The sequence below is a fragment of the Vigna umbellata genome, chromosome 1 (assembly GCF_029865625.1).
Source record: "Vigna umbellata cultivar VRB3 chromosome 1, Vumbellata_1.0, whole genome shotgun sequence".
NCBI classification, from domain to species: domain Eukaryota; kingdom Viridiplantae; phylum Streptophyta; class Magnoliopsida; order Fabales; family Fabaceae; genus Vigna; species Vigna umbellata.
The window spans coordinates 5385256-5411870 of record NC_142165.1 but is presented as its reverse complement, the minus strand read 5'-3'; the positions used below and the strand labels follow the sequence as shown (position 1 = coordinate 5411870).

Below are 26615 nucleotides of genomic sequence, written 5' to 3'. Positions count from 1 at the left end.
ATATTAATTAAATTGATAAATATTTTGGTCTGATAATATATTTATAAAAGAAATCTTGTAGTTAGTCGTTGTTTTCTAGGTCGTGAAAGGAGAAGAAAAAGAATAGTCTACAACTCACTTTAATAATAATATGTATTATAATTTCAAAATGAAAAAATAAAATAAATGAGATATCTTAAGTTTTCAAATAACCTTTTTTTTTTGCGTGTGTCAAAATATCCCTTTGAGAGAAACCATGAACACGCATTTCATTTGATTCCATTGCACATCGTAATGTATTTTGAAAGTATCTCGCCTTTTTAAAGTATATTCTCAGTTTTTGAGAATCATTCTTACGTCCTACAATTTTATTTTATTTTATTTTTTAAAACCACATAATGCTTTTCTTTTCTGAGAGACTGAACATTATTATTTATACAAAATTTAAAAATATACTCGTTTCAAGGAAAGAGTCCAAAAACACTGGTAAACTCTTTTTTTAATCTTTGCAAGAAATCTCAACATATTAAAGGTCAATCTCAAAGCGCCCCCAACTGTACAAGAGAAAAAATCAACTATTTTGGTAAAACCGGCACCGACGTGGCATTATCCTATTGCTAAAGTCAATCTCATGTCCCATCGCCACCGCCCACGTGTATGGCAATAGTTAACACCTACGACTGCTGAAAAGAAAAGGGGAATCACGTTCCCATTCAAGCAATGGATCCACCTAGCGGTCTCCCAACTCCAACCACACACGCGCCCTTCACGCGTGTCATTAAAACCACCTGCTTTACATTTTTATTAAGATAACTAATTAAATTTATTATTTTATAAACTACTTTTAATATTTATGCAATTATTTATTTTTATTCTCCTATTTCAATTTTTTATTCATTTAATGTTCAGAGAGAACATAGTTTTAATATAATTTATCACTACTCATTTTTTCCAATTTTAATGAGACATTACCTCATTAATTTTAATATTTATTTTTTAATTAAAATTTCTTGAATAATTAGAAGTTTCTTGTAGAGATATATAACTGATGTATCAGATAATTAATAAAATATCTTATTCAAAGAGATAAAAAAATATTGGAAAAAGATTTAAAGGTGGGGCATATTTTTCCTCCAATATCTATAGTTCATTTTCTTTTTTTTATATTTAAATTTTTGAAATGTTTCAGTTTTTATTTTCTAACGTTATTTTACATTATCGCTTATTATTTATATAATCTAAATTACTTTGAAAAAGATAGAACAGGTATATGGAAGTTACAAAAGTACAAAAATTACAACAAATTATTTTTTGTTTCTCTGAACACATTAAATAATGAGAAATACATAGCCTACTGAGACCCCATTCAGTAAGTAGAGACATTAATAACCACCAAACCAACTAATAAACGTAATCTTCCAACGAAGTTCCAAAGCAGTTTCTTCGTGAAACATCTCAAACAGCCAGTGCCAGCAAAACCTCGTTTCCTTATAACTTAATCGATCCCTTCCAATTACGCTTCCACCAACCAAAACAGCAGAAAAGGAAATCAATCCCGAAAGCTTTCATCAACAATTTTCGGGAAATTTCCAGATCCCCTTTCAACCTCTCTACAACAATCCCCCAATTAAGATCGTGCTGAGCACGATAGTCTTAGTGAAACCAATGCCGGAAATTGAACAGGCGGCGGCGGCGGCGGAGAGCACCGTTTTGTTTGAAAAATACGAGGTGGGAAGGCTCCTAGGATGCGGCGCGTTCGCGAAGGTGTACCACGCGCGTAACACCAGCACGGGGCAAAGCGTGGCAGTGAAAGTGGTAAGCAAGAAGAAACTAGCCGCAATGGGGATGGCCTCCAACGTGAAGCGCGAGATTGCCATCATGAGCCGTCTTCACCACCCCAACATCGTGAAACTCCACGAAGTGTTGGCGACAAAGACAAAAATCTACTTCATCTTGGAATTCGCGAAAGGAGGCGAGCTCTTCGCGAGAATCGCGAAGAGTCGATTCGGCGAAGATCTCGCGCGACGGTTTTTCCAGCAGTTGATCTCTGCCGTCGGGTACTGCCATGCGCGGGGCGTTTTCCACCGCGACTTGAAGCCGGAGAATCTTCTGCTGGACGAGCATGCGAACCTCAAAGTCTCCGACTTTGGACTCGGCGCGGTGAAGGAGCAGATGGGGGTGGATGGGGTGCTGTACACGCTATGTGGGACCCCTGCTTACGTGGCACCGGAGATTTTGGCGAAGAAGGGTTACGACGGGGCTAAAGTTGATGTTTGGTCTTGTGGGGTTATTCTCTTTGTTCTTGTGGCTGGGTATCTACCGTTTAATGACCCGAATCTTATGGTGATGTACAGGAAGATTTACAAGGGGGAGTATCGATGTCCGAGGTGGTTTTCGACGGAGTTAAGGAGGTTTCTGGCGAGGTTGTTGGATACGAATCCCGAGACGAGGATAACCGTCGATGAGATTTTGAAGGAGGCGTGGTTCAAAAAGGGGTACAAGGAGGTTACATTTGGCGATTTGGGTTTGGAGTGGAAGAGTGAAGGTGATGATGTGAAGGATTTGAACGCGTTTGATATCATTGCTTTCTCCACAGGCTTGAATCTCTCCGGTTTGTTTGATTCATTGAAGGAGGTGGAAGAGGGAGAGAGGTTTCTGCTTAAGGAGTCGCCGGAGAAGGTGGTGGAGAAGGTAGTTGCGGCGGCGTCTACTGTGGAGGGTATTATCGTGCGGAGGAGGAAGGAGTGTGGGGTGGAGTTGGAGGGGTGTGATGGTAATTTCGCCGCTTTGGTGGAGGTTTACCGGTTATCGGCGGAACTGGTTGTGGTTGAGGTGAGAAGGAGGGATGGGAATGGCGGAGTTTTCAGGGATGTGTGGAGGAATAAGATTAGGCCGTATCTATGTGCTGCAAGTAGCAGTACGACGTCGGATCGGGAGGAAACCGGTGCGCAGCCGGTTGCCGGTGAATCATGATTCCGCGTCATTATTATTTTTCAATTAGTAAATTTAAAATAAAATTTTAAAAGAGAATTGGAAGTGGAGAATTGAAAATTGAAACGTAGTAGGGCACAAATAGATGTGGAACACAGTTAATTAAGCGTGCAAGTTCGCTATGTATATTTTTATCATGCTTATATGTAAAGTATTACAGTATTTTGCTTAGCCTTATTATTTTCAAAGTGGTTTGCTTGAAGTTTATGAAAATAATAATTGTTGTTCTAATAAGTTAATTCTTGCTCTGTTTCTTGCATTTGCAGGTTATTACAACCAGTTTCTCAGGATTCCCTTGAACTGGTTGGAGGTTCAAATGGAACTAGACGAACATTTGAATGAACTTTTTTTTGTTATAAAAATAGCTTACAATCTCATCACTTCTTCTTACCCGATTTCAATAAGTTTCTAACTTTCTAATCATTACTTGAAAAAAAAAAAGACTTTTTAAGTCGGTCTTTTCAATCGGATACTTTAAAATCATTTTAATAAATAATGCAATGATTTAATTCTAAAAAAAAATTGAGCTTTTGAATAATATATTTAATAAACTAATCAAGTTCTTCCGTTCCTTCAGTTTCTTTATAGTAGAACATAAATTATAGATAATACGCATGGGGTGGTGAAGGGAGGGCCCAACTGGTAGAAAGAAAAAACCTGTAACCTGAGGTTTTGCTGCACTTGCAAGAAAAAGTACAATAAAGGAAGATCAACAACTTTCTTCAAAAACCTATTTCTCGTGAACATGTTTGTCGCGTTCTCTCTGGCAGAAAGTGTCAGCATTTTTCGTAGTTTGTCCTCGTCGTAACTTCTCTAGTTTGATTCTCACTTCTTCAAAAACCTTCTTATGATGATGCTTAATTCTGGAATTTGTTGAGTCAAGCTTATTGTATAATATTTCTTTGTGCGGTTAGGAGATTTAAATATTTGGATAGGCCGTTCTCGTCCTGACACGTTTTCTTCTAGTATGTGCCTTTTACTTATTTGATTGCATATAAAGTGCTCGATTAAATTCCAGCTTCAGATATAATAAAATGCATTGCATTTTTGGAATGATTTGGCAATGGCGTGTCCCATTGGTCCATGTGCCTGCCTCCCCCAACATCAACAATGGGTGATCTTCTTAACATTTTTCATGACATTTCTCAATGACCAAAGTAGTAACTAATTATGTGTTTCACTTGTCGTATCTTAAATTAATAGGTTGTTAAATCTTGTTGGATAGGTGGCCGTCGTGCTGGTGTAGCAAGTCTATGATCATCGGTGTTATTTTCACTTCTACTGGAGATGTTTAAGTCGTCTATTTGAACTGATAACAATTCATAAATGAAGTTGGATTGTAAAACGATAATGATAAATATATTTTTTCTCATGTTTTTATGAAAATAATATAAGTTTAATGAGTGTTGGGACTGGTTTGTTAAAAGTCAATTGTCTCATAATTAAACTAATTTGATGAAATTCTACAATTGTAAAATATATAAGAGATATAACAACACGAAAACCATGTTCGGCGATTATTAAAAACACAAATTGAAACTTCACATTTAAGGTTTAAATTATTGAATAAGATAAAAATATTCATCCATTAACCTCCTTTGGTTGTAATAAAATTCAACAAAAAAAATTCAATGTGATAACCGATCAGTTACATAATTGACTTGATCATCAGAGTGTCTTTCACAGATACTTACTCACAAAGTCTAGAATTTGAATATTGAGGACGGAGAATAACCATGTAACGGAAACCTAAGACGAGGATATGGAGAAAAGTGTGAATGAGTGTTTTGATCGTGATTCTCGACCTCACATCCAAAAAAGAATAATATTTTGATATGTGAATAATCATTGTTGTCTTTTAAAACTTATCGTTGTGTATTGTGTAAGTTTCTAAAGATACAATAGAAATTTCTTGAATATTTCAAGAAACTCAAAACTAGCAAGAAATATTTTTAAAGAGAAAAATAACTCAAGATGGAAGAGGAAGAGAAGAGAATATGAGTGAATGCATTTTTAGAGAAGTGAAGGTGCACCTATTTATCAGTGATGGATGGGGTTAGAAACCCATCACACGTAGCAAGAAAAATTGGAGCAGAAAAACAACTCAACATGAGTTGCATTTGTTGGAGAAGATCTCAGAGATGCATACACGTGCGGGAAAGGAATCAAATTGTTCCATAGAGGAAGCCCACCTTTCACGGATTGTGGAGTTGTTAGAACTCCATTCATGCATAACGACACCATATTTGGATTCACTTTGATTTGTTGTGCCTGATTTCAGGTGAGGTTGTAATCAAGTGTAAGCCTTTTGCAATAATTAACACTTAATTCACTTTGTTGTGCGAGTCAAAAACAGGGAAGAAGAAATGTTTCACAAAATTCCTCCACATATTATTAAAGGCAAAAGATAGAAAGAAATGAAAGAAGAAAATCATGGGTCTTGTAAGATGTAATGCATTTAAAGTTGGTATAGAAAATTACATGAACTAGTCTTATATTAAGAAATATAACTCACAATGTAGTTGCTATAACAAGATCTATGAATAAAAAACAACTTGATTTGTGTTAGTGGTTTATCAATCACAATATATCATCATAATTCTTGTTGTTATCATTGTGTTACGCTTATTAGTTCATGCACTTGCCTGATATTTATGAGTGTTCAATATATCCTCATTATTTCAACTCTTAAAATCACATTGGCTTAACCCATGCTTTTCATTTCAAATTTAGATCCAAGAAATAACTTAGTTCCAGAGACCATCTCATTGCATGTGTCTAATATTAGGATGTTATCCACATATTTACATAAAATGACACATTCGTCGTTTTTAGATTTAGAGTACACACATTTATCAACATCATTAGGTGAAAAACCATCATAAAAACACAATCAAGTTTTTCATATCATTGTTTTGGTGTTTTTTATAAAGATTTTAAAAGTTTACACACTTTTTTTTTTCTTAACTAGAAACAACACACCTTTCATATAAATTTCCTCCTTTAATTCACCATTTTAAAAAGTATTCTTAACATTCATCTGGTGTATAATTAGCTTATGGACATCTGTCAAAGCTAACAAATACTTGAATAAAGTATATCTAGTTATAAAGACAAAAGTATTAAAGTAATCTAGGTTGGGTTTTTATTTTTATTCTCTTTTTTTTCACTTTGAAATTTTATAAGAACAATAACTTCAACTATTCTAAATTACAAAAAAATTAGATTAAAATATTTCACCATAAATAAAAAGATTAAAATAACAAAGTCATAATTATGTGTTATACTTTAATTAAATAATAATAATATATAAACTAAAATATTAATTTGGTCCCTACTTTTTATTGACTTTTGTTCATTTTAATTATGATATTTTTTTTAATTTGATTCTAATTTTTGTAAATTTTCTTCAATGCTTTTTACTAATATCGTTTAAATAATTAAAGAACAGTGAAAATAATGTAGGTCACGTGTAAGTTTATGGTTTTTTTGTTTTTTTTTTTCTAATATTTTTTTAATTTAAAAAAAGATATCTACATGTTGATTCACGTCATGTTACGTTGATAAAAATGTTACTTGTTGGTATGTATTAATGTTTTATATTCAATTTGCTCCTTATATTTATTAATTTTGTTTAATTCATTCTCAATCTTTGTTTTTAAATAGAATCTATGTTAATTTTCAAATTACTACAAATTTAATTTTTATATAAATGTTATACTAGTATTTTTATTAAAATTAACATTTGTATTAAATATTTATAATTTATGATTAGAATTAATTTAAAATTAAAATGAAAATTTTAAAAGTAGATACTAAAACCATTGATTTATAAATTAATTACATTAAGTATTAAATTAAAATGTGATACAACATTATATTAAAAGATTATAAAATAAAACTGTCCACTTTTCTTTGGTAAAAATACCTTTTTTTAATTTTCTTCGTTCTTTGTTTTTCTATCATAATAATAATTATAATGAGTTTTTTAATATTATAAAATTTTTTAATTTTTTATTTAATACCTTATGTACCTTTTCGAACTTCTTAAAATTTGTGTTCTAATTTTAAACTAATTATAATTTTAAATAAAAAGTATTTAATAAAATTGTAAATTTTAAGAAATATAATATTCATATAAAAATTAAATTTAGTTTCTTTTTTTTAAAAAAATTGATCTATTTTAAATAAAAATGAAAACTTAATTAGAAAAATATAAAAATCAAATTAAATATAAAATACTACGTCACATTGTTATTATGCACCACCCCATGTGAAATTAAAAAATAAAAAAATGATAATGATAATGAACTGAACATAACATACACTATTCACTAATAATTATTTAAATGGTGTTAACAAAAAAAACTAATAAATTAAAAATTAAAAAATAAGACTAAATTTTAAAATAATATTAAAACTGAATTAAACAAATTAAAAAAACCAAATTGTTATTTAAGTTTAAAATATAATAACATAAAATCGTGTATACCTAGTATTTATCTACCAATGAAATGTCAATTATCTAAATATAGGTCTCAGAATTTATTGCTGGGTGCTTTTGTCCACAAATTACACCAATAACGTATAATCATTATAGTAATATAGATCAGAATCATTAGTACGATTCCTGAGCTCATGATCATGTTCAGTCACATTCACTTGGTCTTATATTGTGGCGTCTAATTAATAGCAAATGGACATGCTGCAGTATCACATGCATGCATTCTCTCTGCTACTTCAAGTGGTCCAGTCCAAAATTCAAATAGTATCCTAACTTTTCAAACTTGTTCAAGTTAAAATTATTAGGTGATTTAGAAGTATCTATCGACACACAACTTTTTAAAGTAATTTTTAACATTATTTATTCTAAATTTATTTTCATTCATTATTTTTATAATTAAAGAAAAAAAAAAAGAGGCAACAAGGTATGGTACACGAGAGACAGAGCTATGCAACGATCCAAATTTCAAGCATAGCATGTGAGGAAGTTTGCTTAGAACTGAACCATTTTATTAATTGAACCATGTTACTCTCTATCCATCCAATTCAAATACTATATCCTTTTGGATTGTTCCTCCATTAATGCATGCTACGTTAAGTTCATTGTCGCTTTTCGTTGGCTGCACAGACAAAATATGATTGGTATTGGAATCCATACTTCAATCATAAACTCTTGACACCAAATATTAGTTTGCTTGTTGGAAATTTTAACTTTGGATTTTATAAGATAATTTGTTCATAACTGAGATTAAGTCACAGTTGAATTATAGTACTTAAACTTATTATATTTTTAAGTAAAAGAAGTACATCTTAATTGAACACTATAATTTTTATCTTAGTGATAAGTTTTCAATCAAAACTTAGATTATGTATTCTATTTTCAGTAAACACTTTTTAAGAAGTTACGTCTTATCTAAGTGAGCGTTAGATTCTACAAAATAAGTCTGATAGTGTCATATTTAATATATATATTGTTTCGGTCGGATCTGGTCTGACTCTTTAAAACACATAAGAGTTTGTCGAAGATCGGGCAGACGTTGCTGAATCCCACGAATTGAAGCAAACCGAGCGGCTCTGTCTCTAGGGGGCACTAGAACCGGCTCTCCCGTCTTCAAGTCCTGGTTGTAGCATTTGTTCTCTCTTCTCGCTCTCTAAGTCGGGCGGTCAGGTACCTGTCAAAGACACTCCGACGCTCGGTCTTGATGGCCGATCAGGGTGGACATTCGATTTATGGATGATCGACCTTGGAGGACCGCTCGATCCATGTGTGGTCGGACAGCGTTAGCTTGAACGCTCGATCTTGATAGCCGACTTGGATGGACATTCGATTTATGAATCGAGAGGACCGGACGGTACATGTATATATATATAAATAAAGATTATCCTATGTGATATTAAATATCTACCTCAAAATGATAAATAGAAAGATAACTTAACACAATAATGTGGTATACCTAACATGGTTGTCTATGATGGAATAGAATATTATTATTGTTATATATGTGTCATTTCCTTCTGTGTGGAACATGTCATGCATGATAATTGTAAATTAGTGTGTTAATCATGCTAATATTGCGACTAATGATTACTGACAAAACTGGCTAAAAATAATAGCCAAACAACGAACGAATATTCCCACGGACCCATAACAGAGAATCATGAAATAATATTTATAGTATTGCTTGTAGAATATATAAGGTTTAAATCTTGAGATGATATTTTATTTGTTTTAAAATTTTAATTTGGTTATTTAAGTATTTTTAATCTTTTTAAAAATGAATAATAAATAAAATTTAATAATAAATAACTTTTGAAAATATTTTAACAAAAAACATATTTAACTTTAAATTTAATTTAATTTTTTAAAATTCACTTTAAAAGTAAAATTTATTCATGTCTATATATTATAATGTAATCTTTTATTTAATTTACGTTTTATTTTTAACCTACTATCTTGCCTTGAATATAAAATTAAATATTAATGGATAATATGATAGAAGTTATATAATCAACTTAACAAATCTATTGTTAGACTAAACTTCGATAGTTAAAAAAAGTGAGTTTATATTTAAGGCTTAATACCCTATTTTGTTTCCAGTTTCGTTCGAAAATGTCAAATTAGTTCATCCTTTAAAAAATGCGGCAATTACGTCCTCACTTAATAAAATTTGCATAAATGAAATCTCTTCCGTTAAATCCGTACAAACGGCGTTACTTAATAAGAGAGAAAAATAATTAACGCCGTTTGTACGGATTTAACGGAAGGGATTTCATTGATGCAAATTTTATCAAAGGAGGACGTAATTGACGCATTTTTTAAAGGATGGACTAATTTGACATTTTCGAGCGAAACTGGGGACAAAATAGGGTATTAAGCCTATATTTAACTAGTGAAAGCGATATGTACTTATTATATAATAGTTATATGGTGTAATTTGATCTTATTGTTAATATATGTATTATATTATCGTTTGGTCAACTTTGGAACAAATTGTCTAAACGAGGTCAATCATATCGCAAACATGACCGCACATAACTATGAGATCAAGGACATTGATAAGAGGTCAAACGGTCATTCTAGAGAGAAATTACCTCTAACATTAATCAGTTCAAGATAAAGTATGATTAAAATCAATTGGATCGTAATTAGATTATTGTTGAACAGTTGAATCTTTATTTAGGTATTGAAGTATTTTCTACAAATAAACTCCAAGTTTGACAGAAATTGTAATAGAGTGAAGTGTTGACCTCAACTCATACCAAAAACAATATATATCCAATTTTTCATTTTTAACGAACCTAATGTCAAATCTAATTAAGGAATATATTAATTTATTTTTTAAAAAAACTAACAAAATATTTAAAATAACTAGAAAAAATTGAAAAAATATTATTATCATAGTAATAGAACTTACAAAAAAAACTATTCATCCTTTATAATTAAACAAAAATTAAACCGTTTTAGTTACCTTTCGTTTTCTTAATTATATTTAATGAGGAAAACAAAGTTGACCCCACGGTAAGAGCATGAAACATGCACCTGACTTGGCGTTGGACAATTATTGCTACTTTTTTGGCCACGGATGACCACAAAAATAAAGAATTAATTTCTTGTGTGTGATGGGTATGGTGACATTTGCAACTAAATATTTACTTACGAATAGTTAATTAGTCGCCTGAAAAAAAAAGTATAAAATAGGAAAATGAAATTCGAAAGAGAGAAAATGTAATGAAAATTTAAAAATTTATCTTCTTTTTATTTAATCATACAAAAAGTGAAAAAAAAAAACTATGTGAAATAATATAAATATTGCTAACTCTATATGGATGCTGTTTCATAATTAATATATTAAAACTAATATTTATATAAATTTATAAGTAATGTATACTCGAAAATAACCATTATACAGAATTTCATGTTTTATATGTCTTTCTTAATATAAAATCCTCTAAACAAACTTTGCTTTCAAGTTTAATAAAAATATTTTAAAAAATGATTTTTTTCAAATAAATTTTTTAGATTAAATACGTTAAACGCTCTATGTATAAACAACATCTTAAACATTAAACGTTCTTCAAACAATCTGTGCCAAAATGCTTATACACACGTTTAAGAATGTCTAACGTTTTTAATGCATGTACGAAATAATACTCTCTTATTTATTGTGTTGTGCTATCTTTTTTAAATTAATTCAATACAAAACTTTATTCAAAAGTTTGCATTGAATAAGAAGAAGAATATTAAGAGATAGAAAGGTATTTTAAAAATGTTTCATTTATGTATTCTATTTGTTTCTTCCATACAAGCAGCACAATTACCTCTACATGACCAAACATAGCATATTTGATTTTGTACTAAAAGGTTACATCCCTATATGAAAGTCAATTATTTGAGTAACAGATCATTTTGAAAAAAACTTATATAAAGAGGACTACATAAAGAGAAGATAACAAGAATTATAATTGCTTACGCTTACACTATTGTTTTTCTCTTAAGCTTACACTATCTAGACTTTGTCTTTAAAAAAGAAAAATTTCTTTATAAGTTTTCAAATCTTTATTGTAATTATTTTATATCCTCTCAAAGAGAGTAATTATACTTTTAATTTAAAAGACACTTTGTTGTTTTAGACTCAAAAGTGAATTAAAACACTTGTTGGTTTAACTCAGTGGAGTTAAACAATCTAATGAGTTGAGTTAGTGTTATACCAAGAATGGTGAAACTAGTCTAACCAATTAGGTTAATTTGTAAAATCAGGAATGGTCAAAGTCGATTGTAATCTTTGAAGGATTATTGAAACCCCTTAAGAGTGTTTAAGGGAGAACTTGACGCAACTCAGTTTGGAGTGAACCAGTATAAAATAATTTTTCCTTCTCGCTTTCGTTTTCGTTTTAAAAGCTTCTCAAACTCTTCTTATAAATATTTAATGTTTAACATTATTTGCATACCATCTAACCCCTACAAAAACATCTAACACTTATTTGTAAAGAAGTTTTAGAACTCTATTCAAACTCCTCTTTCTAAAGTTTTACTTATGTTTAAGTTTTTACTTTAATTACAATGTCAAAGTAACTTCCTACTACCGTTTCTATTGGATAAATATCCGCCTGGTACATATTCCCATATTCGTGTGGATTTGTTATACTGGTATCTACATATTTCTTTTAATATCTGCAAATATTCACAAAAAATATTTTAACTATAAAAATCTATAAAAAAAATATTTATAAAAAAAGTATAAAATTATAAAAAGAAATGTATAGTTATAAAAATCTTAAATATATATATATATATATATATATATATATATATATATATATATATATAACAACTATATATATAACTGAATTTTAAACATTCAACAAAGATAATAACATTCCAATAAGTTCAAATAAAAAAATACATCATTATCACAAGTTTTAAACAAAGTCTAAATAAACTCAAGTTCATAAAAATCCAAATAAAATTATAAAAATAAATATTAAATCATGTTTAACAAAAACTCTTTAATTAGTGTTTAATAAATTAAAGATTACCGACTACGAGCATCCACGGATACTATTATTATATCTTAGTCTGTTTGTTAATATGCAAATACTACCAATTATCCATGAATATTCATTTATAATATTGATCTCACTAGTGTAAAAACAACGTATAACGTCACGCGTTCAACGTTGAACCACTCAATATTGTAAATAAATACAATTATTAAACGTCGTTTAGAATTGTAATTCGACGTAAAAGGATATAAAACGTTGAATGCCCCAGCATTAGGCGTCAAAATTAGTGAATTCAATAAAAATTTGAGCGGAAGATTGAAAATTCATTCACTTTTCTCGAGCGAAGTTTGACGACCATCACATGTAATATTTCTTTCATTTGTATGATTTTTGTTTGTTTTGACCGATTATTTTCATGTTGTTGTCCTTCAAAGACGCATTCTGCTTTCTCTCTCACGTGTGGCAACACTTTATTCCGATGAACCAAGGTTAGTTTTCTTTTTCGTTTTGAAGAACTTATTTGTTGAACTTGTTTCTTGTTATTTTTTGTTGAACTTGTTTCTTGTTATTGTTTGGGTGAATTTGTTTGTTGTTGTTGTTTGATTGAACTTGTTTGTTTGTAATTGTTGTTTGTTGTTGATACTATATTACACGTTCATAGTTCATGCTTTACAAAATACCAAAAACTGAAATTTGTTGTTTTTCTGCTTTTCAGATCTCGTAGAGACAATTAATTTAAAAAAATAAAAAAAAATTTAAAGTCGTTTATTGATAAAATTCGATGTTAAATTTAACGTCTCCCGATATGACGTCGTTTTCGAATTCGACGTGAAAGACCCAAAATATTCGACGTTTGTAAGCTGTTTTTTGTATTAGTGTCTGATTTTATTCATAAGTACTCTATATACATAATTTGTTTTTTACTTTTGTGATTGTAATATTTATATATCTTTATAATTTGCGGAAAAAAACTTTAATATATTATAGTTATTGAATGAAATATAAATTTATAGTAGTTGTTTCTTTTAGTAGGAACTGAATGAATGCGCATGTAACATACAACTCACTTTACAAACCTTTAACACAATTGTTAAATCTAATAAAATTTAATGCATTTTAATTATATTTAACAATAATTAACTATTTCATACTAATAATATTTGTCACATAAAATTAATGTAACATTTGGTGTTACAAGTTCACTTTTGTTTTTTATGAATATATACGTAAGTATATTATTTAGTGTTAATTATTAAACTTATCAAATATAACATACTTAATAAATTCAGTAGTTATCAATTTATTATGTTTGATGTTTATTCTTTTATTTATTGAAATTTTTAACATTTTTTATGTAATAATAATAATACATTTGTATTTATAATTTTCAATTGAAATTATTTTATTTTTAATAGCCAAAGATTAAATATAATTTTATAATTTTTTTCTTAAAGCAGGAGTAAACTTCGTTATTTTAATTATAAAACGTGATATTTAAAAATAAACAAACTTGCGTATTTTAAAAAGTACATTTAGTTTAATACATTATACATCAATGGAATAATAACATATATAATTAATTATTTTCATAAAAAAGTTTACATTTCAATAAATATTAAGTAAGTTGATTAATTGATTACATTAATTATGCAATATCAAACTATTAGTAATATAATTATGATCTTGAATAAAGGTGTTTTTAAATCTCCTATATGTATTTATTTCTTATGATAAATTTCAAATGCATATAACTCCGAAGGAGGAAGAATATTTTTTTACTTAATTACTTTTCATCTAAATAGTTAATATATAAAAAATATTATTAGTAAAATTTTTATTAGTAAAATTTTATTTTTAAAATTAAAACTTTTTAATATTCTCCAACTCTAATTCTCATAGGAGAGATAAAATAAACAACTCTAAATATCGATTATTTATAAACTAAAATAATTACAAGCATTTTGATAAAATAACTAATATTAAAAAGTATTAAAAATAATGTAATAAATGAGAGAGAAAAACTTAAAAAAAAAATGTCTCGGGAGGAAATATATATAAAAAATAATAAATAAACAAAATATGTGGACCAGAACCTAAAATAAATTATGAAAGATGTGGGAGTGGGTATGGTGTAGTCATAAAAGAACTATATAAAATGGCTAGCAAATACAGTTCATGATTTCCCTTAAATTAAGCCCATTTAGACACCCAAAGTACAGCTCCTTCCTTCACCTCCATAATTTCTTTCTGCAGCTTCATAGTTTCTTCTTACTTCTCCATATACTTAAAAAATTCCAATTATATCATCTTTTCGTATTGAGTTCTAGCATATACAATCAGGAGACTTTTCATAACATAAAATCTGGAATGAAAAAAATATATTTCAAATTTTACGTTTCGAAATACAAAAATTATATATCAGAATATACAATTTGGAATATAATTTTTGCATTTTAGATTATGTTTTCTGAAATACAGAAAAAAAATATATTTTGGATTATACATTTCAGAATGAAAAATAAAATATGCATTTTGACTTGTAAAATCTAAAATATATTTTTTATTTTGTATTTTAAATTGCACAGTTTAAAATGTCTTTTTGCAGAAGAAAAATGTGAAGAGTAAGGTGAAAAGGCTAGTGAAGGAAGAAGAAGGTGATGAGTGGAGGTGCCAATAGAAGTGAAAGAAGAGAGGATATCAATGCAGATGAAGAAGAAGGGATGTTGGTGGAGGTCGATGAAGGGACTTCGATGGAAGTGGAGGAAAAAGAAAGGACACCAATGGAGTTGGAGTTAAAGGCACCGATGGAGGTGGAGGAAGATTAAAAGGGAAGAGAAGTTTGTTGGTGGAGGAAAAAGAAAATAAAGAAAGAAGATAAGGGCAAACAAAATATATTTTTACTTGACATACAGAGTTGCAAGAAAAAATGTATGAAGGTGCATGAAAAAATTTTCTACCAAAATTTAGAACTTTTGAATTAAGTCATATATATAACATGTGACAAGTTTTAATAGAATATGTACCAAGTAATTTATTATTTTATATGTTATTAATTAGATCTTTATTATAAATCTCTAATTCTTTAATTAATTGATTTTATTCACATTGACTCGTTTATTATTAGTTTTAGCTATTGCAATAGATTTGACAAGAACGATTACATTATTTCATTACTTGTAGATGACACGCCAGTAAATTACAAGAAATATCAAATCCAAGAATTGAAACTACAATTAGTTAGAACGTTTGATACAAAAGACTTGGGAACAATAAATAAGAATTCTAAGAAAAAAAATAACTAAGACAAAAGAGATAGGAATGCTTGACTTTTTAAACATAATTACTTGTTGAAAGTATTACATGGTTCGACTTGCAAAATTGTAAGTAAAATTATCTATCTTTTTTGTCCTTTACAAGTTATCTTTAAGTATGTATCATAACAATGAAGCCAAGAGGATGAATATGTCTCGAGTATCATATGTGTTAATGATGTGAAACTTTATATATATCATGATTTATATAAGACTAAGCATTGCATAAAATTGATATCAATTAGTAAATTCATCACAAATCGAAGTGAGAGCATTGAAATGTTGTTAAGTGGATATTTAAACACATTAAAGGAAACTCTGGTGTTTATCTATGTTGTAAAGGACCAACATTTGTTTTTAGGGACTACATCAATTTAAATTTCGCAAGTGATCTTAATATATAAATATCTATTATTGATTATGTATTTACATTGATAGGAATGATAATTATTGGCCAAAGAAGAAGATATTCAATAAAGAATTTTGATGATGATAATGTATGGAGAAGTGTTGAAGACTTAAAGAATGAATTAGTTCAAGAGAGACGCGTCTACCAATCATGTTCACTCCCAAATGAGTCTAACAAATCAGAATACACTCCTACAAACGATCCATCATCTAACAACTCAATTATGTTAGCAACAAAAGAAGATTTGAACTCAAAGGATGTTTTGATAATGAAGCTAGCTATTGAAGATTAGAAGAACATGCTATTCAAAAACTTTTTGTATTAAGTCATATATTAGATTTAGGATGGAAAGATGTATAATAGGTTGGAGGACTATGAGAAAAAACATTATTTTAAAAATTCACTAGAATAATCGATTATCCGAGTTAAATTTAGTATTGGCAAAAGGCATTGGAATAATCAATTATCGCTTAGGATAATCGATGGTAGCTACAAAAACCTTTTTAGCTTCTGACCTACTTTCAAACTTGGGCCTATAAATACTTTGCATATAAACACTTTCAAGACAACTTTTCACTAAGAGTTTTAGAGTTGTGTGCCTAAGAGAAACTCTTTGTGTTTATGAAAAGGGGCTTTGAAAAACCTAGTGTAGGTAGGGCGATAATTTTCACTAAGTGTGTTTTATGATTGAGTGTTGTTATTGTTGTTAAGAAAGTTGTACATCAGTTGTGTGTCAAAGGAGGTGTTGTTCATCTTTTATATGTCAAAGAAGGTGTTGTTCATCTTTTGTGTCAAAGGAGGTGTTGCTCATCCTTTATGTGTCAAATGAGGTGTTGTTCGTTCTTTGTATGTCAAAGGAGGTGTTGTTCATCCTTTGTGTGTCAAAGGAGATATTGTTCATCTCTTGTGTTTTCAAGATAGGTGCTTTCTAACCTTAATCTTTCTTTGTTATTGTAAGTATTGGTTATTTATTAGTGATTAGTTAATCCCTCTTTAAAAAGATTAACAACTGGATGTAGAGTTATTTTTTTTAATTCAAACCAGTATAAAACTGCATGTGCAATTCTCTTTTTCCAATAAGCTAGTTATCCAAGCTATGCGATGTCGTATCTTGGTGTACTACATAATTTAAGTATATGCAACATGAACCTCATTAAGTTCTTGAAGAATTGAATCTCTCCAGTCAAGCTTCAAAAGACAAGAAAGATTAAGATAAAGAAACCTTACATCTTTCATTGATTTATCGAAGTATTTATAGAATGAAATTACTTCGATCAAGATTGTAAGATTGTAAAAGATGGAGGAAGGTGGTTGATTCAATTAAGTTATGTTTAGTTTGGTTCTTAATTTTTTTTTTATGAATCTTTGAAGGTTGAAAGTGATTATTAATGGTAGATACTAGGCATGGGATGTTGGCTAATTTTGGTTGAAATTTGTTAAAATTGGGTGGAACTTGATTGGGTTCTATAGAGGATTGGTATCAAAGGCTATTAGTTTAGGTGTTTTGAATTTTAAAAGTTTGATTGGTGAGAAGGGAATGACTATGGGAAACAAGTTAAACTTTTAATTGTTAAAAATTAAAATGCTAAATTCCATGTTGAAGGAAAAATTATATAAGCATTTTGTTGGATACAAACAAAGTCCCACATCAGATAAAATAAAAGATGAACATGAGTTTATATACACATAAGATACCTCCATTGGAAAGAGGCCTTTTGGAGTGGTACCAAAAGCAAATCCGTGAGGCTTTGACCCAAAGCGGACAATATCTTATCAATGTGGGGATCTATGTGTATGTATGTGTGTGTTGACCCTCCCTACAAATGGTATCAGAGCCCATGGTTCGGATCTGGTGACCGGGCTCAGTAGAGTACGTCCCTCCATGATAAAGTGAAAGTGAAGCTTGGCAGGTGGCCGGATGTATCATGAGAGGTGGAGAGCAAGAGATGCTCAGTGTTGTGACCATGTCTCTTGAAAGAGAGTGTTGACCATGGTGTACTCGAGGACAAGAAAAGACTTCCGCTACATGGGAGGTAGAGGTGGAGAATCATAGTCCTTTGTTTGAGGGGAGGATGTTGGATACAAACAAAGTCCCACATCAGATAAAATAAGAGATGAACATGAGTTTATATACACATAAGATACCTCCATTGGTAAGAGGCCTTTTGGAGTGGTACCAAAAGCAAATCCGTGAGGGCTTGGCTCCAAAGTGGACAATATCTTACCAGTGTGGAGATCTATGTCTGTGTGTTGTCCCTCCCTACACATTCAACTAATTTTAGAGAGGCTTAGTGAAAATGGAATGTATCAACACATAAATCCAATACAAATAAAGTGAAAAAGGTGTTCATAAAACCTTGTAATGACGATATTCCCAAAATTTTCTGCTAGCATTCTTTGCACTTCTAGCCTTTTTTGTTACAACAATATCACCACAGTTGCAAATAGAGATTATCTCACCTCCCATCCAACCACCACCATGTAAGGAATGAGAAATTCATTTGCCCTATGTATTGGAACAAGAAGAACAACCTTGGGAAGAAGTCATACCTATCTCGAGACAACGACTTTGCTCAATTCAAGGTAACCTTCTTCAATTACCAATCTTTACCCTTTCCTTTTACTTAATAACTTTAATTTTTAACATTTCCACATGAGTAAACTTGACATTTACACGTCAATTGACCTAAGCTTGCCACGTAATGAATAACTGGACATGTCATTCACTATTGGCTAAGGTGGACATTATACCATTAGTGTTTTTAACACCATCAGTAAAAAGGATTAACTTGAACCATTTTTACAAAACATGGAACCACTTTGAACAATTCAAAAATAAGATGATCACTTTGAACACAACTAACAAAATTAGAGACCAAAATTGGTATTAAGCCTTTTAGAGAAGAAAATAATAATGTGTAAATTTATCATCATGATAAATCAATTAGTGCTTAACAAAACATTAAAACAAGGAAGGATGCATTTGGAGAAAGTTTAAAATGATAAGAAAACAAACGCTACATGGTGCACTGATAACAGTTGAAAAACCATTCTTTTATACTTAATTTTGATATTAAAAACACCCTTTATGACTTAGAAACTAGCTTGAAATCATGTTTTTGCTTAAGTTGTGAGAATAAGAGAGTTGAAGGTGGTATTATTGGTTTTATGCTTGTTTTTCCTTGTTTTGATAGGAATTAAGATGAATTGGATGAAGAAGTTGAAGTAGCAAGGAGCTGAAGTTATGAAAGGCTGGAAAAGTGGTACATAGAAGAATCACAGATAGCGTTGAGCGTCATTTGGGGGCACTGAGCGCCAGTCTGGAAGTGCAACCACTATTTCACGCTTGGGCGCCACCATTGAGCGCCATTCTAGAAGTTCAACCATGTTTCACGTCTAGGCACCACCGTTGAGCGCCAATTTGGTTTTGAAAGCATTGTTTCACGCTTGGGCGCCACCGCTGAGCGTCATTTGAGCTACCGTTGAACGCCATAAGTGGGGCGCTGAGTGCCAGTCTCGTGGGCTTGGACTTTTTCTGCACTCTATTTAAGGTTTTGGAGGACTTATGGTTCATATCTTTGGACAGAAGGAGGCGCAAAAACACTCTTTTCACCCCTTGGAGGCAGATTTTGGATGCGAAAGCTCCGATCTTCAACTTTAAGGATTTTATCTTTCATTCTTTTTCATATTTTCATCTAGTTTCACCATGTCTATGGTGAACTAAACCTCCTTTGTTGTTGGGAAAATGATGTAATCCTTTGAAACTCTCATGTATTGAATTGATTTATATTATAAATGCTTTACTTCATTAATTGTTAGGGTTTTTCCTCTACGCTCTATGCATGCTTTGTTTAACTCATTCAATTGCATGATTATTGATTTTGTCAATATGGACACATATGAAAAAATCTAGAACTAGAAAAATTCTTCCAAAAGCAATATTACCTAGACATAGGGATAGGAGGGTTGGTTGCCTTTAAGCTTCTGTGCGAATGTAATGCATAATTAATTGTTGGAGATACAAGACATTGTAAACTAGTAATTAAGAGTAGACTTTCTTCAACAAGACATCGGGTTTAAGGTAAATTAGAAAGTGACATTAACATTAATGAAGAAGATGAATTCATAAATACATGAGAGTGGATAGGATAAGTCGGAAACTCCAACAATATAATCATTCCATATTTTATATCAATCACATTTGCGTTCTTCAAGTCAATTGATCAACACTTGCACTCATATTTATTTTTTGCATTATAAACACTATGATTTTGGTTACAAGTCGTAATTAATCAAGAAGCCACATGAATGTTTAGGTTGTGAGTTCTAGAAAAACGATACTTGGTCTTACCAATTATTATTATTTGATATCATTCAGTACACTTATCGAAGTGTTAACATGCACTAACCACACTTAAATTAAATAAAAAATTATCTGAATGTACGTATTATTAGGATAGTAGAAATATATGGTTGATTAAGTTTGAAGACCGGAAGCAAAGATGGAAAAGGTTGAGTTCAAATCTTTTCCAGTAATATAAGATTGGTTTGATGAATTTCAATATTACATAAAAAAAATAAAAATCACTATAAATAGTAAATGAACCCATTTTAATTGTTGTTCAACTTTGTTATAATTTTGACCTTTTTGTACCAATATTTGTTTTTGTATTTGTTTTTATTTTAAATTATTAAAAAAAATTAATTTATTTTGTGATATAATATTCTTTTGCCACGTCACTAAACCAATTAACTTTGTTTCTATATATTTAATGGACGGAAGGGATTAGATTAAGATAAATTTTATCATATGTGAACCAAATTAAAACTTTTAAAAAAAGTTAAAGTAGAAAAAAAATAAAATTAAACCTTATAAATAAATAGGATGAGATAAAACAGCCTACCATGCTTTTTCTTCATGGTAGCCATCCCTGTGTTTAATTTAAGGAAGAAGAAAGTGTTTAATTTAAGGAAGAAAGAAAGTGTTTAATTTAAGGAAGAAAGAAGTAGCATCAAGTTATGTCAATGTAAAGAATTTGATAATAGGACAAAAGTTGATGGAGACCAGCCCACCAACCACGTCTTTTATTTATGTTTCGACTTCGAGTCTTTTCTCAATTTTAACTTATTTAGTGTCTTCTTAAGTCAGGGTGCACCACAACAGAGTCATACCCTTATTCTTCTGATATACACACAAAAGTTTGTAAATCCGAAGAAACCATGTGTCCTCTCAGGTTCATTCTTGTATTCTTGTCGGCAACTCTTGCCGGTTTCTTGGTTCTCAGAAATTTCAGATCTCAACCTCACATCACTAACACTGAGTTGGATGCAAACAATGAACACACCCTAACCTTAAAGAATGCAACTTCCAAGGTACAAAGAGGACCATTTTTCACTTATTTCTGTTTATGCTTTAGATTTTACAAAAATGTTGTCTTTTCATATACTGTATTGGTGAGTCTACAGGTTCGTGATGTATTGCAATCTGGATTCTGGACCTTCCTTGACATGGCTAGCGGTCGCTATCTTTGGAGGCACTTAGTCTCTTCCTCTTCCCCAAATCCTGAATGAACGGTTCCTATGGTATATATTTGCTTTTAATGGTGATAATAAGCATAACTTAGCTGCAATAGCACTACTTACTGTCCACTCTTTAACACGTGGTTTAGACTTATAAGTAATTGCTTGTTCTAAATGGAATACCAATATGGTGTAATTGATTGACAAATAACCATGTTTCTTACTCACTGTGTGTCTTGCTCACTATGAATTTAGCAGAACAACTATTTCAATAAAAGAGTATTTTGCAGATTAGTTTGAGTTTTTGGAATGAAAATATCTCAGTTCACGAAAATGTTGTGAATTAAGTACGGTTCTCCTCCCTTAGAAACTGCTCTTCTTTTCTTATGTTTTATTTTCAAGAAATTAGAGACTGAAATGAGAATTTCAAAGAGTAGAAGACTAAAGTGATCAATCTTTACGAGACTAGCGGGGTTCTACAAGGATAACCCACCACCAATTGATAATGCAACACGCTTCACCTGCTCCAAAGAAAATATCTTAGTCTTAAAATTCTTCATACAAGGCAAGTATAGGCTTTTGAACCTTTTTCTTCAATAATTTGGAACTGATTTAAAATGCTACCAGGATACTTTTGCTGTGAGGAGTATATTGTCTTTATTTGATTTGGTTTTGGAAGAGTATAATTCAGATTCCTGGTTGTAGACAATATAAAACCTAAGACTTTTTAAAAAAAAAATGGTAATTTATAATCTGTGATAAAGATGATTTTATCCCAACATTTTTTTTAAATTAATTGTTTGTGAAAATCAGTTCTAGACATAGAAGAGTGACAAGGTATGTTTTTGGGTTAATGTGTTGAGGTTGATTATGTATAATTAGTGAAAAAATTGCCTTTGCCTGTATCGGATGCAGGTCTTTGTATAAGAGGAATTGATAAAGAAACTCCACAATTTATTGATTTCTCTTAGGACAGTATGTATCACACTCTTTATTCACCCACATCCTTAAAACATTTTGAGCCACTACCACTACAACCGGTTTAACCAGTAAACTTGCATAAATATTCAAACTCAACATCTGTCAAATTTGAGACTCTATGTATTACAATAAGGTCATGGCATTGTAAAGAACAAGAAAATATACAGGCACAGCATCATTTACAATGGCATTTCATATTCCTAATGCACAAAGGTTTGAGGCACTGGAAACTAAGAAATTATGTTTTTGGGACTGAGATTGTTGTTGCTGCAGTTGCTCCAACTGTTGTGATTACTGTTGTTGGTCACCTTGCCATACCCAAACAATATCTTTAAGAGCAGGCCTTATGGCTTCTTTCAGTATTTTCTCATATTCCAGCGTATCTCCATTTGATTTCTTCACCTCCACCAAGTGCAGAAGTGGAGTAACCTCAAAGATTTCTGCATCAATGGATAAGATCCCCTTCCTACCTTCATGAAGGCTCTCCAATTTCAACAAACCGGCAGCCCTTTTCTTTATTTTCATCTTCAGCCGATTTGCAATTTCTTGCAGCCTGAAGATGATGAGAGATGCTGGTTGTCTTGAAGTAAATCTTGCTTCCCTTTTCTGAAAGCTGTCTTCAAAGAATCCACAAAGATTAAACCCAGGTGAGAGGGAGATTATATCAAAGGCATTTATACTTACTGGCACAACTGACTCTTGCCTTGCTTCTGCTGCTAAGCCATTACTTCCATCACCATATTGTTCAGAATGATGTGTAATTGAAGGAGAGACACTCCTGTTTTCCCCTTCTTGTGTTGTCTGTATACCATTTGGCCACTTCCTAAACCAAGAACATTGCTTAATCTCATCAATGGAAATCCTAGTGTTTGGATTTGGATCCAACATCTTGCTCAATAGCCTCCGAACTCCTCTTGGGAGCCATCTAGGACATGTAAACTCTGCCTTGCTTATCTTCCTATACATCACCATCAAATTAGGATCTTGGAAAGGGATGTAACCTGCTAGTAAGACAAACAAAACTACCCCACATGACCAAATATCAGCTTTTGCACCATCATAACCTTTCCTTTTGATGACCTCAGGAGCAACATAGGCAGGTGTTCCACAAGCTGTGTGCAACAAGCCATCTTGGTGTTTGGATTCAGCCAGGGCACTTAACCCGAAATCTGAGATCTTCAGATTATCATTTTCATCCAACAGAATGTTCTCTGGCTTTATATCTCTATGGCATACACCTCTACTGTGACAAAAATCCACTGCATTCACTAGCTGAATAAAATATTTGTGTGCAACATCTTCTTTGAGCTTTCCTTTGGCCACCTTCTTAAACAGTTCCCCACCTTTAGCATATTCCATAACAAAGTAAATCTTACTCTTTGTGGCCATGACCTCAAAAAGCTCAATAACATTTGGGTGCTTCACCAGTCTCATAATAGATATTTCCCTTTTAACGTGATCAACCTGCCCAGCTTTTATAACCTTATTCTTGTCAATCACTTTAATGGCCACACCTTGGTTAGTTATTGTACTACGGCCATAGTAAACCTTTCCAAACGTTCCTTTACCTAGTAACCTTCCTAGTTCATATTTTTGCATCAAGATGTTTGATTTGTTCTCCCTAGAAGACATTGGAGTTGGGCAAAATAAAATTTCACTCCTTCAGCCAATTAAAATATCTATATCATGTACTCAGTATAGAGATTATATGATAGCAAATAAGCTACTCAACCGTCTTCACGCAGGTGATGTACTAACACAACAGGCACATCAAAATAACATGTTTTCCGATTATGCATCAATGGATACTGAAAGATTGAGCCAGCAATGTTTTCTCCACTGTTACCAATTAAGCTGGGCAGTGATAGCAAGAACATAACCTTATGGATCTCAGAGACAGAGCTCATTTTCCTGCATCTCTTTCTCTGGCTATGTCATGCACTGTTGAAGAATATATACATATATGTGCGCCATAGATAGCTGAGCAAACTTCAGAACTATACTGAAAATTGAAGATGATTTTCCTGTCGATGTAGTCAGTCTGAAAATCATAGAAGAATCAAACTCGATTCAATAACTAATGTTTTATATGTATAAATAATATATAAATAACAAAAAAAAAAATTAATCATAGCTCTGATAGTTCATGACAGATAGTATACTTTGGTATAAGTTGAATTCAAATATATACATACAGAGTGACTGTCACAGTAGCTTATCTGATTGTAACCAACATAAAAGTAAAAAATTTGATTACGAAAGGCAGTTGCAGATATTACAGTTCAATGTAAAATGATTTCACATTGAACGCATATAAATACAAAGTGACAGTAGTATAGTTATAAGATCTTAGAAAATGATGTATGTTTTCAGCCTCACAGTAAACACGTAATTCATTGATCTTTAGCAAGAGAAATTTGTTGCTGAAATAATAGTGAGATAGTAAGAAACATGTTGGTGTAATAGCACAATCCAAAGCATAAAATAAAACCAAAAACTCCATAATAAATAAATGAAAATAACCTCAAACCTTCAGAATTGAGATTGAACAGTTGTAGCACCAAACATGGTAGAGATATAGTACGGTGGTTGTATAGAAAAATAAATTAACTAGTAAGTACTAGAGCTGTTACTTGTTTGCATACAACATTCATATATAGTATGGATATTTCTGTAATGTTTTGGAATTGTTCATGTCATGGTGTGCCATCACCAGAGAAATGTAGCCGAACACGTGTACGGACATTAATGCATGAGGAAAAGGAATGAATTTGGAAGTTTCCACGTCATGGTAGTGTACCTAAGCAAAATTGATGATGTTGTGCCAGGTGGATGGTGACTGACACGTTGGCACTCATGATGATCTCGTGTTGCTTAGGTAGGTGATTGATTTCGATCGAATAACCGATACACACCATCATAAAAGTTACCAAATTCAGCCTATGGCTTTCTTTTCAAGGTGTACATTTTTATTATCGATATATTTCTTTTCTTTCTTCTTAGAATTAATGGCACTTTTATTATAGGCTTAATTATTTATACAATACCTACTATAGTGGTAGAGTATCAAATTATGACTACTTTTAAAAAAGTTTTAATTATGTCTTAATTTTAGTAAAAGTGTGTTGATTAGATTTATTTTTTTAAAAAAATTATTAATGACGTTTATGACATGTTACATGTAATTTTTTAAATTTTTTTGTAAATGTTTATATTGTCATATCAAGTTTTTGGTGTAATACATGACATTGTCCGTATTTTATATTAAGTATCATTATCTTGATTTCAATTTAATTTTTAAATATTTTTCTTTGATTCAATCTAGTTTCAATTCTTTTTCTTAAAATAGACAAAATTTATTACTTTTACAAATATTATACTAATATTTTTATTAAAAATGACTTTTTACTTATTATTATATTATTGTATGTTATTAATCCATGATTTGTTAATCATGACTTTAATTACTAAGCTTTGATATAAATATTAGTATAACATTTATAAAAATAATAAATTTAGTGTCAATTAAAAGAGAACCAAATTTATTATTTATATAAATAATATTAATTTTTTTTTGAAAAAACATGGATTAATAATATATTAATTTTAAATACTTGTTTTCTTTAAATATTTATATTTAACTAGTTTTAATCTTATAAAAAACATTAATTAACAAAAAATTAATTAATAATATATAATAATACAATAGGTTAGAAAATTATTTTTAATAAAAATACTAGTATAACATTTAGTAAACTTTGTCTCAATTTGGAGATGGAATATAAGAGTTAAATTAAAATCAAAACAAACAATATCATGTCAACGTGTAAAAGTGAAAGTACAACATGTCATATGAACTTGATACATAGCAATAAAAAAATTTACAAACAATTTTTTTTAAAAATCATCACAAATTA

At 30.6% G+C, this 26615-nt stretch overlaps 2 protein-coding genes and 1 pseudogene across 2 annotated transcripts; 2 read left to right on the top strand and 1 right to left on the bottom strand.

Annotated features, from left to right (window-relative positions):
• Window positions 1-1320: 1320 nt before the first annotated feature.
• Window positions 1321-3141, top strand: LOC124835982 (CBL-interacting serine/threonine-protein kinase 11 pseudogene; annotated as a pseudogene).
• An 18179-nt stretch (window positions 3142-21320) lies between these two features.
• Window positions 21321-21944, top strand: LOC148204460 (uncharacterized). Its single transcript, XM_088092230.1, has 2 exons — window positions 21321-21570; window positions 21664-21944. Exons 1-2 carry the CDS (start codon window positions 21418-21420, stop codon window positions 21766-21768), a joined length of 258 nt encoding a protein of 85 aa, XP_087948356.1. The 5' UTR covers window positions 21321-21417; the 3' UTR covers window positions 21769-21944.
• Window positions 21945-22650: 706 nt separating this feature from the next.
• LOC148204459 (CBL-interacting serine/threonine-protein kinase 10-like) lies at window positions 22651-25708 on the bottom strand. The gene is made up of 2 exons (XM_088092229.1): window positions 25229-25708; window positions 22651-24739 (listed from the first exon to the last, which is right to left on the bottom strand). Exon 2 carries the CDS (start codon window positions 24328-24330, stop codon window positions 22990-22992), a length of 1341 nt encoding a protein of 446 aa, XP_087948355.1. The 5' UTR covers window positions 24331-24739; window positions 25229-25708; the 3' UTR covers window positions 22651-22989.
• Window positions 25709-26615: the final 907 nt, after the last annotated feature.